We start from the raw sequence: 16,418 nt of genomic DNA, 5'->3' as shown, positions 1-16,418 counted from the left end.
CATTTACTGATACCCCAGAAAATAAATACATCTACTGATGCACAAACTTGGACACATCATCAGTGTTGTTTCCTGGAATCACTGGGTGTTTCGGGTCTCGCAACAAACACCCTCCTCCAGGCGACCCGACCGAGGCTGATCAGACCCCGGTCTGTGTCCAAGTGGCATGCTACTTTCCCTACTGTCTCTTGAGGGGAGTAAGAGACAGTGCTAATGAGGGGTTTAGGGTGGCAGGTGAGATGTTAACAGCAAGTTTTGGCGACACTAAGAGGCTCTAGGCACTGTGGGTTGACTCCGGGCCTGGCTCCTCCTTCGTCTGACCAGAAGTTCTGTGCGTTGCGTCGTCATCATTGCTGCTAGGCAAAAATGTCTCATTCTACCTTGATGGATTTTTTTACACACCTCACCCAGAACCAGAACGTTTTTAAGACCATCTGTATTGTTAGACGAGGCTGGGAAATTCATGGCTCAGGACAATTCAGTCGTTTTCCACATTTTGATGTGAGTATCACCAATACTAGGCCTTTTTGCCCCATGTGCATTGGAAAGCAAACCCTGGACTTCAAACTCCTTGCTCCTTGTTTTTTTCTGCCGTTTCCTTCTATTGATGTTCTTGACTGTATTGCCATTACTGCTGTTGAACACATGTCCTTGACCACAAAGAGTCCAGCAGAGCCTCCTCATTTAACCTTGTTATCCTTACCGTGTGTGGAACCTTTTAATTCACAACACGAGCCCCATAGAATGCCAGAGTAATAGGGTTTGTGGATCATTGAGAATTGTTGGTTTACTCATGAAACCAGAAGAGTGGGAAATAAGATTTGAAAATGCTTGGATAGTTTAATTGCTGTTTTTTTTTATATGGTTTGCAGTACATAAAAGTGTTTGCCGTTTTTAACATAATCCCTATGTTGTCACAGGGCAGATTGTCCATGTATCTCGTAGACTGGCCACAAATTTGTCCCATCAAGATAAAAATATACGTGTATATGAAGAGTTGAAGTGAACACACTGGTATTTGAACTATATCTTTTTTTTTCTCATCTTTATCCCATCTTTGAGTTTTAGTTTAGGAGAAGCCTCAGTAGAGGGCTGTAAGTTTGATCATGCACAGGAATATCCTCTGCTGCTTTAACTCATCACTGTCTGCATCACAATGGAGCTAGGTGGGTCAACTGTCACCTGGATAGAATCTCAAGCTGGTCTCGCACTACATTAAAATTCTAACCGTTTGTATATATAAGGATGTTCTCTATAATCTTAAACATGCACACACTACAACATTTTAAAACTAGAAAGTACTGTTCCTGAAGAAACAGTGTGGGATCGCTAAGGATGAATGTTGATAGTATCACACTAGAAAGTACTGTTCCTGATTAATTCTGTCTTACCTATTTATATTACATATTGTGATGTCACGTGAAGCTTGACCAATCCAAAAACGGGTGGAATAATAATAATAATAACTAATGAAGATAACATTAGTGTGATCGCTGAAGCGATCCCACAATGATCGCTGAAGCGATCCCACAATAATAGGCTTAAATGATAAAATAGCCTAATATCAGCTGTGTGTGTGTGTGTGGAGCAGAATCTCAATGGCAGGACTGCTCTGTTGTTCAACAACATTACTTGAACAAGGAGCCCACACCCCCCCACACACACACAGTCTGTGACATATACACAACTCTTTCTCTGTTATTATAAAATGACATAGTACCTCTACCAAGGCCAACCTGTTCAACCTGTTGGCTGACCTGGAATTCCATATTTGGGCATGGGTGACTCATTGTGACCTCATCGTGATGAGGCTCGCATCATCACGCCGGACAGCTTATAACTGTCTGCGGTTTCAGTAACTGATAAGATTCACCTTTATACACGATATGCAAGTTATACACAAAACTCCAACTCATGTCCAAGACTTCATCCACAGCACTGAAGTGTGGTACCGACCACGATACCGAAGTCAGACCCGTACAATCCACTGGTGATCAACCCATAACTATTCCTGTATTGTAAAGGCAGACATCACCGCTGCAGTGGGCCAGTTCCCTGTCTCACTGATTCATTTTCATAATATAACATTTTTATCCAAAACTGTTCCGGTGTGTAAAATGTTCTGTTGGACGTTGCATCTAAAAGAAGCACCAGGATACAATAGATACCAGACCGCTGTGACAGTGGGACTCAGGGTGTTCCATTTTAGAGGTTATGATGATCATCCTATTACGGTGCACATCTTCAACACAGTGGCCCTCATTTATCAACGCGGTGCAGCCCAAATAATGGGCGTAGAGCGAGATCACCGCACCTTTCGGCATTTATCAATATATCCTGACGTGGGCTTCATCCTACCGTACACTGAGATCTCACGTCTGGTCGAGACCAGTTGTTGACGTTGGCTGCGCCCGTTTATTCCATTCTAGACCTGCGGAGCAGCACTGTCTGACTGTCTGACAGGCATCTGGACACATAATCCACTCCTAAATGTATATCTACACACTAATAATTAATCCCTGTGAAAATATAACATTTTATAAAGTAATTTAAACAAACTGCTTTAACAGTCATTCAGTTGCATTGGCTATTTTAAAATAGCAGATCTGCAAGCTCAAAAACGGGTCGCATCGCGACGCGTTGTGAGCTTGTAGATCTGCTATTTTCAAAATATACGAGCGATTTTGCGTCGGGACTCGGGAGTCCCGCGGTCGGGACTGCCGACGATCTTTTCATGGACAGTGAGGTGTACAAACTTACAGTAACTTGTCCTATGTTATGGAGTTATGTCATAGAGAGTTACGAAGTCTACAACCTGGCTGGGTTAAGGATATAAACCCGACGCTCCAATCTCTTATTAACGTGGCGGAATCACTGCCGCGGAATGACTGCCGCCCGTCCGAGTCTCACGGGGAATATCCTACATGACTGCTTGTGCACTGCTCGGTATGGGTTAAATAAATTAATATACAAACGTATTCCATTCATGGCGATGTGATTGGTATCATAATATGTCATTCATGTAGGCTACAAGCCTACGTGACAAAGATTGTACCGCTACGGATTACATGAAAGACACAGTTGGGCGTGTGTGTGTGTGTGTGTGTGTGTGAGTGAGAGAGAGAGAGAGAGGTGAGGCGTGTGCGTGTGCGTGTGTGTGTGACTTGACAGGCAGCGAGGCGATCGGGGGAAACTCTTTCTTATTGGCTTTTGATGTCTTTGGTCGTATTCTGATTCTTCTTCATGTCGTAAAATCGGGGCGTTTTGAGAATATTTAAGGGCGTGTTATTTAAATGACGCTCGTTTTCAGACGTGAGATTTATCAAAGCTCCGACCTGATGTACGCCAGGATTGGCTGTGTAGGATCCGTTGATAAATGTGACTTTGACGTTGGTGTACGCCGAATATATGGAAAAATATAAGCCGGTTTATACGCTGCGTTGATAAATGAGGGCCAGTGTCTTTACGTTGGAGGAAATTGCCACCAGCGACGGCTGAAGGAGGAGAATATCCCCTTGATGTTCCCTCATTGTACAATGGCCACACAACTGTGCTGATAGAGGATATGATTTACATGTGGGGTGGTTATAATTGGGACTTAGAGGATTACTGCAATTCGGTTTATGCATTTGATGTTGATATCCTCAGATGGTTCAAACACAAGGTTTCTGGGACTGTTCCAGAGGGGAGGGGGTACCACTCAGCCTGTGTCATGGGGAAGGTCATGTATGTCTATGGAGGATATAGATATTACAACACCCCAACCTGGTTCAATGACATCCACAAGTTGGACACCACCGCAATGGCCTGGTCTTTAATTAACACCAGAGGAACTCTGGCACCTTTTCTACTCTGGCCTTCCGCCACCATCATTGGGACAAAGATGTTTGTATTTGGGGATGAGAATCAGAACGGGGACGAGGATCTGAGCGGGGAAAACCACAACATCAGAGTGTTTGACACAGATACCAACTGCTGGCTGAGCACACCTTCTGCACCGCTTCTTCCAGGAGAACTCTGTTATTATCCCTCAGCCTTTGCCTACAATGGAGAGCTGTACATAATTCGTTGTGAAAGTGATTGGATTGACTTTGTAGATGTTTGGATATTCAACCCAGAGACCTTTTCCTGGAGGGTCAACACGCATAAAATAGATTTTGGGTTTAGTATGTGCTGTTGCTTGGTGGAAGATCGCATCATCCTCTTCAATACAGACCTGTATGTCTTAGACTTAAGTCCTAGTCTGAAGATGTTATGCAAGCTGGCAGTTATTCAGTACAATATGGAGCAGTCAGAACTCCCACACGACATCAGGTGGGAACTGGCAGCCATGACTCTTTCAGAAAAAAGATGATGATGATTTTGTTTTCAAGTTTTATTAGAAAAAACATCATTGCATTACAGTATGAACTAGAAAGTACTGTTCCTGAAGAAACAGTGTGGGATCGCTAAGAATGTTGCTGGTATTGAGTATTGATAGTGTTAGTAGTGTTATAGTAGGGTCATAATACAATGACATCAGTATTATGACGTCACTAGAATGGCATTACCATTCACTAGAATGGCATTATGCATTGTGACGTCACTAAATGGCATGTCTCCATTGAAATGACCCAAAAAACGGGGGGAATAATAACTAGAAGGTACTGTTCCTGAAGAAACAGTGTGGGATCGCTAAGAATGTTGCTGGTATTGAGTATTGTAGTGTTATAGTAGGGTCATAATACAATGACATCAGTATTATGACGTCACTAGAATGGCATTATGCATTATGACTAGAATGGCATTATGACGTCACTAAATGGCATTTCTCCATTGAAATGACCCAAAAAACGGGAGGAATACTAATAATAACTAGAAAGTACTGTTCCTGAAGAAACAGTGTGGGATTGCTAAGACTGTTGAGCTGGTATTGAGTATTGATAGTATTAATAGGGTCATAATACAATGACATCAGTATTATGACATCACTAGAATGGCATTACCATTCACTAGAATGGCATTATGCATTATGACGTCACTAAATGGCATTTCTCCATTGAAATGACCCAAAAAACGGGGGGAATAATAATAATAATAAATAGTGACGATAACATCGCACCGAGTTTTGGTACTCGGCCCTAGATTAAATCCCAACACCTCTAGATACAAATAAATATGGTTCAAGTCTCTCCTACATACCTACCAACTAGTACACCTTATGCTCTGTTTCTCATTTATATTCTCTCTGTGCTCCTGGACAATCTCCTAATTCTCACTTACCTTGCTCACCTTTTTACGCACGCACGCACGCACGCACACACTTTGTCCATAGCTTAGCCTGGCTGAATTTTCCAATCTATCATGCTGCCTGGCTCGTCCTACTTTCTCGAAAATGACACCCCCAACATTTTTTTATTCGATTCGGCCTTGTATATGGAGAAATTGGGACTTGCTGCCAAAGCCCTCCAAGGCTTTACTTTAGATTTGCTTCCCTCTGTGCCTTCCTGACTACCTCATCCCAGCTTCATTTTTCTAGGCAGCAAACCACAGGACACTTCTGACTTGTGTCGGCGGTGGGGGGCTAGTAGGGCGTGCGTGAAGTGTGGCGAAACATGGCCACCCACTCGGCTTTGTTTGTGAGGAGTCTAAATTGAGTTCGCAGAGTCGCTTTGACCGCCTCAGGGGCTGCTCCTTATACTAGCGTGTCGTTTGTCATTTAGTCCATTCCTGGAAATCTAATAATGTTTAATATCCCCTTTCACCAGCTTGGGTAGTGCTGACTACTATCCATCTCTAGTCTCCACAACGTATCCTCTCTTTATCTCTCCTCGCTGAGTGCAATCTCACTGCAATCTGGAGTTACCCTTCTCACTGCTCCCCTGATCACTTAGCACAGATGTTTTGTTGCCTCCCCACCTCCGCCGATCTCAACCCCCCACCCCCACCCTCCAAGAAAGTTTCAAAAGTTTTAGACGCACACAGGGGGTCGCATGAGGCCACAAAGTGAGTGCTCCGCTAATGTTCTTTCATGTTCTCAGATATTGAATTAAGTCAAGGCTGGACTCGTTGCAGGCTTTCAGCTGGGTTGCAGTTTTCTGAGACAATCAAATTCAAGATTTTAAATTAAAACAGTTTGGGCCTAAACCTATTGTAAGTTATTTTGGTTCTGGATGTTTAGTACAGCTTAAAATCCGCCATCCATAAGTCATTCCTTCCATTTTGTTTCTGTCCCCGCATTCTATAGTTATTCCCTGCTCCCACAGACTATACTTGGCATTCGTGTGCTCACACCTACACCCAAACACGCACACAATATGATTATCTAGGCTCAAAAGATTTGTGATGTATTTACTCTATTCATTTATATTTACTTAGGTCTTTTGTTGCACTATGAAGCGTTTTGTGGTCATTCTGTCTATTAAGGGTATTTTATAATGCGTTCAGTTGTCATCCTTTGAGCCCTGTCAGCAACTCGGATATATCAGCATTTTATTTTTGTATTGTTAGATTTCCAGATGGATGCAGTTAAGATCTATTTGGACAAGGACAGAGGCCCCGCCCCTTCTTGTATTTTCCTCTTGTTCCTCCCCAGGCTGACCCTTTCTCTCTCTTCTATCTCCCTCCCCCTCCTCTCTCTGTAGTGCTGGACATGGCGCGCCACGTACCCCTGTATCGGGCACTGCTGGAGTTGCTGCGGGCCATCTCTACCTGCACGGCCCTGGTGCCTTTGCTCCTGCCCCTGTCCGGGGAGGAAGATGAGGAAGAGGAGGATGAGGAGCACTCTGAGGGACAGACTTCCGTGGGCATGCTGCTGGCCAAGATGAAGACCTGTGTGGACACGTACACCAACCGCCTCAGGTATTGTGCATGAAATAGAGCAGATTTAGGTTTGGTTTGTTTGGTGTTGCCTATCTTTGAAAGGAAGGGGGGGGGGGTACCAGGTAATGGGAAACAATGAAAAGAACTGTCTGCATCTGATGCTGAAATATAGTTTAGTTCTAAGTTCAATACCCTGCCTCTGTGTGATAAACAGCTTGTTTTTTTCCAGACCAAGTGACAAAATGTTTTGCACCTGAATAAAGATTTGTCGGAAAGAAATACATGCATGTACAGATTGATGGACCAGCGGATGAGAATATTAGTGCGAGTTGCATTGGAGGGATGGGCCTTGTTCCTCCATCTGTATCATTCTAGTGTTCCCCCATGTGGTCCATCCTGGGTCAAGCCCCATCTCGTCATGCTTAGGCCGTCCTTCCCTCTGCAAGCGTTGATTGATGTAATATAATAAGACCTCAGCGGACCTTTTTTAGGGTGTCACAGAGCTCGGGCTGAGACTGTCATTATTCATACCCAAAAGAGTGGAGGAAACTTGGTGTCCTCCTGAGCATCCCGCAGCAGCAGTATTAACTTAACCCCTCTCTTCCTATCCATCACTACTACCCCCAGGCCCCCAGAGCTATCGTCGTGTGCTTGGGGAGCCAAGGCAGACCTGAGGCACTTATGTGGAGTGTAGGAGTGGATACTCCAAACCTTGGGTCTCTGTTCTGCGCGGGCTGCTGAGCTGCACTTACATCTTTCTGTCTCTCTCACCTCCTATACACACATACACCAGAAATCATCAATACTGCATAAGCTCCCATCCTGAGGAGTCAATATTTAAAACAAGAGTTGTGATCTAAACACGGCCTGACGTAGAGACATGTCTCCTGCTGCCGGAGTTCTTGTTCACGTCCTGGCAACATACTGTACGTACAGTGCATACATTCACTTACATTACTTCCCATACCTCCCAGTGTTAAGGAGCTTAGAATGACTTTTCTGCCCCAAGACATTAAGTAGGTATTTTTAGCCCCGCTGGCAGCGGTCGTTCCATACTGTACCTTCATTACTTTGGTCCCAAACTACTGCATGGATTGCCTTGGCATTTAATGTGTACCTTCATGCTACCCGGAGGATGAACCCTACTGACTTTGGTGACCCCAGTGGCCTGTTGTTTAGTGCCATTCTTTAACAACAATTTCTACGTGCACAAGAGATCTCTCTGTATCTAATGGGTAGATTGTCATCAAATTTGCTTTGGGCATTCATGCTAGGTTCAACTTTGTACCCTCTCAGGGTTACAAAAACACCCAAGACGGCTCTTTTAAGAGCCACCTACTCATTAATATTGAACATAAGTCCTGCTATATTACTATATCGTTTACCTTTTTCTAACATTGTCCAAAAATAAGTCTCATAGATCAAACAGTGATACCCAACTGATAAGCATGATGTATCCACTGCTATTAGATTAGAGGAACACACACACACACACACACACACACACACACACACACACACACACACACACACACACACACACACACTAACTAGACAGTGGCTTCAATGAAAGAAGAACCAGAGGGCAAATGGTCAGTCGCTGAGACTGATCGCCAAGCTTTTATTCAGCAGTCCCTCTCTGTGTGGTCTTAGCCCGGCTAGCCCCTGTGTGTCTGTCTGGACAAGAACAGGGAATTAGAACCAATCTAGTTTCTGGGAGGGGTGAAGAAAGAAGGAGGGGGTCAGAAGACATTCACTGACATCCTCAACTGGAGCAAAGTATTCTGGGATGAGGAGGAGCTTGGCTGACATTAAAGGGTCACTCCTGGTCGCCACTGACCCACCAGCCTCCTCTCAATGTGCCCACAGAATCCATTTGGAACGCCTTCACATAGCATTTTAAAACATTATTAGTTGAAAGCAATGAACTCAGAATGGGTGGTGGAGTATAAATAAAAGTATTTTTTTCTGTAAGGCTTAATAAAAGTTGGTTAAATAATTCATGTTACCTGGCCAAAGGTGCTAGTGTGGGCCCTTGGTTCTGTCGATCAGAACGTTGAAGGTAGATTTCGCTTTCTTCTCATCATCACGCCTTGAAGGCTTTGCCCTCTCCTGCACCCCCCCCCCCATAACACACCATGAAAAATGCAAGTATATGTGTGTTCAAGCCTGTGTACATGGGGGAATGTGCTATGGTTATTTCAAAAGCGTGTTGGTCAATAAGGAATGGTTCATGATCCAAACCATCCAGGCATCATAGGCACCATGAGAGGTTTAATGTCGCATTGTGATGCATTGTAATCTTGCAGATCGTCTATTTCCAAAACTATTTCACTTTTTGTGTTTTGAGAATTTTCAAACCCATTTAAAAATATGGCTTAAGTACGTTTCTTTGTTCCTCCAGGTCAAAGAAAGACAAGAGCAAAGGCGTGGTGAAGACGGATAGTTCGGACGCAGAGCCTGAGGGCTTGACCCTGCTGGTGCCGGACATCCAGAGAACAGCCGAGATAGTCTACGCTGCTACCACCAGCCTACGGCAGGCCAATCATGGTACATACACACTCTATTGATCCAACTTGGCTTGTCAATAATGTTTAAACGGACAAAGACGCACGTGTGTGTGTGTGTTTCTTAGTTTCATCATTAAATATTAATATCATTAAATATTAAACAAACTGCTTCACAGTGGTGTTAGCTACACCAATCCTGGTGTAACTAAGAGATTTGCTAAGAAATCTATTTTATACACAGATGAACAAATAAAAAGAACAATTCTTGGTAGGACTTTTACTTAGTTTTTAATGCCGTGCACAAAAAGAAAACATGGCAGACGGGGAGAATATTGTCTCCCTGGTGGGTGGGATTATTACAAGCAGCTCCTGTGTGACATCACACAGTACGAGGAAATCAGATAGCCCCTTTCAGCACACATTTTCAGAAATGCCCAGACCAAACAAAGGGACGTCACAGAACCCATGACAGTGCTGTAAAAATCCAAGGCCATTGTGTCCACTTGTGATCTATTCTACACAAACCCATTGGCACTCAGCCGGCATATATTTCCCTTTTAAATCAGTCTGAATTATTTCAGCATGCTCCAATATTCTTCTCTTTCTTTGCCTCCCCCCTTCTCCCTCAGTCATTGTTTCTATGTCCCGTGTTCGTGGCACAAGGACAAGAAAATGGGTCTCTAAGTTTAGCTCTAAAAAACAAAATCCCAATTCCCTGTGTCTTTATTGACTATAACCTCTCTCAGTTTCATCTTAACCACTTTATATTTCATCATATGACTCTGTGGTGCTGCAAAAATAACAACCTATTGCATTGCATGCATCGCGTTGAGTATCTAATTGGCCACCTCTGAATCCCCAAAATATCGACTACCTTGCTAGCGCAATATTCCTTCAAATCCTCCCATGACCACATGGAGAAAACAGACAAACCCTACAAGTGCTGCCCCGAGAGCCGGCCGGGCTTAGAAGAGTGTTCGAGGAAGAGGCGCCTAGGTCGTAAAACACACCATTGGTCAGCCAGCAAGAGAGGGAGAATCACCTAGCAGCCATTATTCACCTAAAGAAAGCTCAAGCCATCGATAACGCCTCCAACATATGATGGAACGTTTTACCTCCCCCACTGCCTTGTTGCTATACAGTACACATTATTAATTACCCCACCCCACCCCCCAAGACGTCTGTGCTCGGCACATATCAATGGCTGTCAATGGCAGTGATCGCTGAGGTGGAGGCTTGGGCGGGAAGAAGGAGGTTGGGGGTGGAGGGCAATGCAGATGAAGATCAATGGGTTTGTCACTTTGCATAAAGAAATCCATGTGATAACGGCCTTGTGTCCTCCGACGTGCCTAGCACTGTGGTGGGGTGCCTGGAGTCTGGACAGATGCTTAATTGTTTAATTAGTACTTAGTCTTTAAGGAATGGCCGAGGAAAGAGCTGCAATTGGACAGAAGCAGAACAGTATTGAGTGAGGAAGGGGAAGCATTCCCCGAAGTGTCGATACCCCCTGGGCCAACATGGCAGCTGAACACGCAAAATAAATGACAATATCGATGGCCTTCACTTCTTCTTCTACTTTTTTTCTCCTTCTAAATGTGTGCCGCTCGCTTAGACTATAATAGGGCCAGTTAAATGCACCAGTAATTTAACGGTAAGTACATATGTCCCAGGTAACAGTATGGTGAGCCATAGGCCCTGAGTGCCATAAATGTGCTATATATAGACAGTTAATTATGTTGATGCATTAACTCGTCTCCTCTCCGTCCCATCAACCCTCCCTCTCAATGTTTTATTGCTACAGAGAATCGGTGGGCGTTGAACATTATCATTTGTCTTGCACACACTTCGACTGTCGATAAGGAGTTGCACTTTAAAGGAATGACGGGTTTGCAGTGGATCCCGTATTAGATTCCCCTAATAATGGCAGTTTAATTGGTCGATGTAAGGAATTCTAAAAGGAGAGAGTGGTGATATGACAGATGTCCAAAACTTCTACCTGATTGGACGGTATTAGCAGAGCTGTGAAAGGAAAAATTGCGCAGTGAAAGAAAGCGCATTCCACATGATGCAACTGGTGAGAGTGTGTGAGGAAATGTTATGTTTGTATAGGATTTATATTGAGTATAGTCACCCCGAACCCAACTTAATTCTTAGCTTATGAACACTGGATGAGTTGTAAGAACTTTAGGGCTCAACGATTTGATTTTCACTAGTTTGACTCTCAGATTTTGACACTCTGATGCATGTGTCCAAATTGTCCCTGATGTCTGAGACCTGATCACAAGTAGGCTTAACATAAAATTAAATTAAATTAAAATAACATTAAATCTTGTAGACAGACACTCGCTAACAATAATGCCTGGGCTACACTGGGCACATCGCGTATCCGTTCCGGACGCAGAGCGGCTACCATGACCGAACACTACCACTATAATCAATGGAGCCAGCATCAAGCACGACAGCAGCACATAGGTTACGCTTAAGCTCTGTAGAGGTCTGCGTGACAATCCTTATTTTCTTTTCTTACCCTTTTTCGTAACCCTGAAATACTCTCACGAAACTGAAGTGATTTGTTTCCACTGTACAGTTATATACTCTTTCTTTCTCTTAACCTTTAATTTCTCACTCCCCATCAGAGAGGAAGATGGCAGAGTCTTCAAAGAAGGTGTCAGTCCGGCCCAAACCCCTGTCGATTCTACGTTCCCTAGAGGAGAAATTCGTCGCTGCCATGAAGAAGCTCCAGTTTGGTGAGTTTTTCGCCTATCATAGAGTTTGGATACGCGTTTTCATATATTATGCACACAAATGTCCACCTTAAGCCTACAAAATACGATAGATGTTAGAGGGCTAGACATATTTAGACATGGAGTTGACACAGGTGTCTGTGCTCATTTGAGGCTGAATGTCAGGCAGTTCCTCCTCAGTGGACACACAGCCAGAAGCAATGAAGTCACCCGCTCAATCCCCGACCTCTCGTCGCTCTTTGTTCTTCCCTCTCTCTGTCGTTCTCTCTGTGCCATCCACTGTGATGTGATGCCATAATGCCTTCCTGCCACTCAAAAGAGAAGGATTCCTCTTCCCCTTCCCTCTACATGTCCAATCACTTCCAATCCAACTGCACAGTGATTGAGGACTTTTGTTGTGACGCAATTGATTCTGCAAGCTGCCTGATGTGTAATGTAATTGCAAGTGACACAACTGTAAACAGGTTTTCTCTGGTCTGAGGAGAGCACAAACAAAGACAGAGAGAGATAACGGGGGAAATAATTTTATACAACTATTTGAATGTTTAACCCATGTGACTGTGAGTTATCCTCACTCACTCCATGTACTGTAGCTGTCGTTAGGCCAGTAAAGACGACACACTTCTGTGTACATCTCAGGTGTAACTGGGACACATCATTTAAAACTAACACAGAGGGAGATGGTGTAATGTCAACCGATAAATGTAATGAGGGTTTAGAGGCCACCGTACTCTAAAATTCAGAAAGCTCTTGAGTCTGGACACTCCCAAACCATGTGAAAGAAAGTACAGAGGTTTTTTTTATATGGATCTGCTGATTGTCTGGATTCCTGGAAGTGAGCTAGATATTAGACCATATTGTGTCCCAACCCTAACATCAGGATCTAAATTTGGGAACAGCACAGGACATACAGTAGCAGTGAATCACTCTGGTCTCCTTATACTTGGCAGACACCTTTGAGATGGTCTCGGAGGACGAGGATGGGAAGCTGGTCTTCAAGGTCAACTACCATTACATGTCTCAGGTGAAGAATGCCAGCGATGCCAACAGTGCTGCTCGTGCCCGCCGCCTGGCACAGGAGGCCGTCACTCTCTCCACCTCCCTGCCTCTCTCCTCCTCCTCCAGTGTGTTTGTCCGATGTGACGAGGAAAGGTTGGACATTATGAAGGTACGGCTTTTGTTTCATTCCCATTCTGAGTGAGAGTCCGTCAGTCTTCACCAGACATTTTCTTTATTGGTACTAAAGTTAAGAGAACAAAGTGTATTCCTCAATCAACTCACATGGTGCTGCTTAGTAAATGGTAATGGTAAATGGTGCATTTATTCACCCATTCAATCCGGTCATTTTTTATTTCTTTGGCTATGCAAAAAGTAGCAGATCTACAAGCTCATAGCGTGGCACTCGGTGCCTCGCTATGAGCTTGTATATCTGCTATTTTTGAATAGCCAAAGACATCTAAAATGACACAGATGCGGTTTTCGCTGGGAGCCAGCCTACAGTCAGTTCGGGTGACTGACTGACTCCCCATTTCAAAGCATGACAATCAGTAACTCCCTTTCCCTGCTGCAAAGAGCTAGTGATGTGACAGTATCCCATTTACTCATTCTGCTTTCCCGACAAACTCAACATGTAAATGTATCCTTCTCCATTATCCCACTGCCAGCGATGTGCAGGCATTTAACCCATGGCCTGAGGTTCCGATTCTACAAAATGTCAGTTTTCTGAAAAACGTATGTTGCTACAGTATATCAGTGGTTCTCAAACTTTTGCCCCCCAAAATGATATCTATTTGGCCGCCGACCCCCATCTGAAAATATGTTGTGCCAGGGACCCCCAGAAGCAAAGATTTGACTTAATTTTTTTAAAATATACGTTCGAATTTTGACTATTTATTCAAAAACGGCAGATCTACAAGCTCGTAGCGCGTATCTCGGTGCTGCGCTATGAGCTTGTATATCTGATATTTTTGAATAGCCAAAGTATAAAATAATGGTTTAAAGGATCTACACCATGAATTAAAAAATATATAATAATATTTAATATCATATTGTTTATGTCCCTCAAACGTTTTTCAAAAGGTTTGAGCCTAAATCAAGCCTCAGATATACTCATTCCAACTAACTTCTCTCTGGCTTATAAAGCACTTTCACCTGCAATACCACATTGTCCTGTTTGGCACGGGGCGCTATTGAGCTAGTTTGTATGCATGTTATCTCCTGGTTCTGTGTGGAAAAAGTTAAAGAAAAAAAAAAAGTATATATATATATATTTTTTTTTTTTTTGGTTTGGAACTGAAGAACGGGAGGGATTGTACCCTGACGTGACGTGACTTGACGTCAGGGTGCAAATCAGTTTGGCCTGTTTTGAGACCAATTTACAGAAAACTCCAGATTTGCTGTGAAAGCCTGAGTGTTCAAACTGGGGTATTTTTGGGGATAGAAGAGAGGTAGGGGAGACCAAAAACACACAAAAAAGAAGAAAAAGTTAAAATTCATGGTGTAGTCCCTTTAAGTCGGGGGTTTTCAACCTGTGGTCCGGGGACCACCAGTGGTCCTTGACAGGGTTCCAGGGGGTCCCCAGCCAAATTAATAGTTAGCAACCAAATTGACCCTTATATGTCTGTAACTCTGAGTGTACAACGGGTCCATTTGGTTCCATTTGTACACTCTCAGAGTTAAATGAACACTGACGATGGTGATACAGTGTAGATTGGGACCCCCAATAAACCTAAATGGTTGAGTCCCTGGCATATCTTTTCAAATGGGGGTCCGTGGGCTAATATGTGTCAATTTGGGGGTCCTTGACGCGAAAAAGGTTGAAAACCACTGGTTTAAGTGGTTACACAGATGTGTTCCTGTTTTGAATGGGTTAATATTTTACTGGGGAAATGGCCCATCGAGTAACTGGACAGAAAGTTGCCATGTGATTTGTTTTCCCAGTGGTGCCAGTAAAACGTTTAGTTCCCCTTACCTACCCTGTTGCCTCCATCAATCAATATTTAACTAATATTAGGGCTTCACTCGCTCGTCTTGGTAATTGCATTGTTGGAGGAGTCTAGCTGAGCAGGAAAGATCATTATTAGTTCACAGTTGTCATTGGCAAGATAAATGTGTTCACATCAAATTGTAATACCGGTATATTAATTTTCAAAATAATTACTCAATATCCAGTTTACTAGTCTTACCAACAGAACACAGATTAGCTCAAAATGGGAGGGAAGTCGGCCGGCTGTTTAATAACATTACTTATGCACCAACAATGTTTGTTCAGCAAATATGAAATTTAACCTTTTTACCAAAAGCGGACTTGACAGTGTGAATGGCACTGCATCACTTTCTGGACAAGCTGCCTCCTTGGCGGATGTCTGCGCTCTACTGAGCACATTCTTCTCCCTTTAAATTTGTATTTAACCTTTCATATTACCAGGAAAGTAAAAAAATTATAATAATAATCTAACCCAAAAAAAAACCCATCTTTTACATGGGGAAACCTGGCCAAGATGATCAGAAAACTGTGAAGGATAGAAATATTTAAAAAGTAACTAAAGCAAATTAACTTTTTTAATAAATTCACACTGCACCAAGGCTACCAGTCTGCGACTGCTTCATCTTTTAAAACTTGAATCTCTTCACCGTGGTCGGCACCTCCACAACAATGGTGTGCGCTCCTCCCTTTGTCTCTCAAAATGTCAAAGTAACCCTTTTCAAGGACTCTTGTTGCCATATTAATATTGTAGCCTTGCATTAGACACTTTGCACACGTTTTACTTGTACTGTGTAATAATTACCTCCCCATCCTTCTTAACTCGCTCAATCCACTTGACCATCTCTCATTAAATGCCTCTTACCCACACTGGCGATCAAAACCATACATGTCATATCATACAGCTCTGTCTGTGTGTATTTTATGAGCATCCTGGATTTTATATCGATCATAACCCCCAGGGCATGTGATTTATGAGGGAGCGCACCGCTCTGCTTCTGTAGACGTGTCATCCCTTTATATTGCCAGTACATTAGTTTTACACCTGCTTTGGCAAGACTATTATGATTCACACTTTATTCTGTATTCCTGGATGTGTAAGACATGTATGTCTTCAGTGGTAGTCATTGCAGTTACAATGTACCTTTTTATAGGGAATCTGCATGTAGTGATATGAGGATGGCTTTTGATTCAAAAAATTCAGCTAGGTTTCGTTGTGCTGTGGTATCGGGTATAGTGTGTATAGGCCCCACTAAATTGCCCTATACTATAGGGCAATATAAAGAGCATCTTCCCAGATAACTACTGTGTATGGAATATCAGACCACATCACATTGACGTTATGCAGGCAGGTTACAAAATAACACAACCCCTCATAAA

The 16,418-nt window shown here is 43.3% G+C and overlaps 1 protein-coding gene across 11 annotated transcripts in view; it reads left to right on the top strand.

The window, feature by feature from the left end:
- Window positions 1-16,418, top strand: part of birc6 (baculoviral IAP repeat containing 6) — a 150,424-nt gene that overhangs the window by 111,233 nt on the left and 22,773 nt on the right. For all 11 annotated transcript variants that reach the window (XM_080450167.1, XM_080450172.1, XM_080450166.1 and 8 more), the window contains 4 exons: window positions 6,624-6,840; window positions 9,206-9,351; window positions 11,948-12,058; window positions 13,006-13,223. In XM_080450167.1, coding sequence (XP_080306293.1) covers window positions 6,624-6,840; window positions 9,206-9,351; window positions 11,948-12,058; window positions 13,006-13,223 — 692 coding nt within the window. The remainder of the gene's footprint in view (window positions 1-6,623; window positions 6,841-9,205; window positions 9,352-11,947; window positions 12,059-13,005; window positions 13,224-16,418) is intronic.

Source organism: Gymnoscopelus braueri (genome assembly GCF_963280865.1).
Source record: "Gymnoscopelus braueri genome assembly, chromosome: 14".
In the NCBI taxonomy this organism is placed as follows: domain Eukaryota; kingdom Metazoa; phylum Chordata; class Actinopteri; order Myctophiformes; family Myctophidae; genus Gymnoscopelus; species Gymnoscopelus braueri.
The sequence above is the reverse complement of the archived record's forward strand: the minus strand, read 5'-3'. Positions and strand labels throughout refer to the sequence as shown.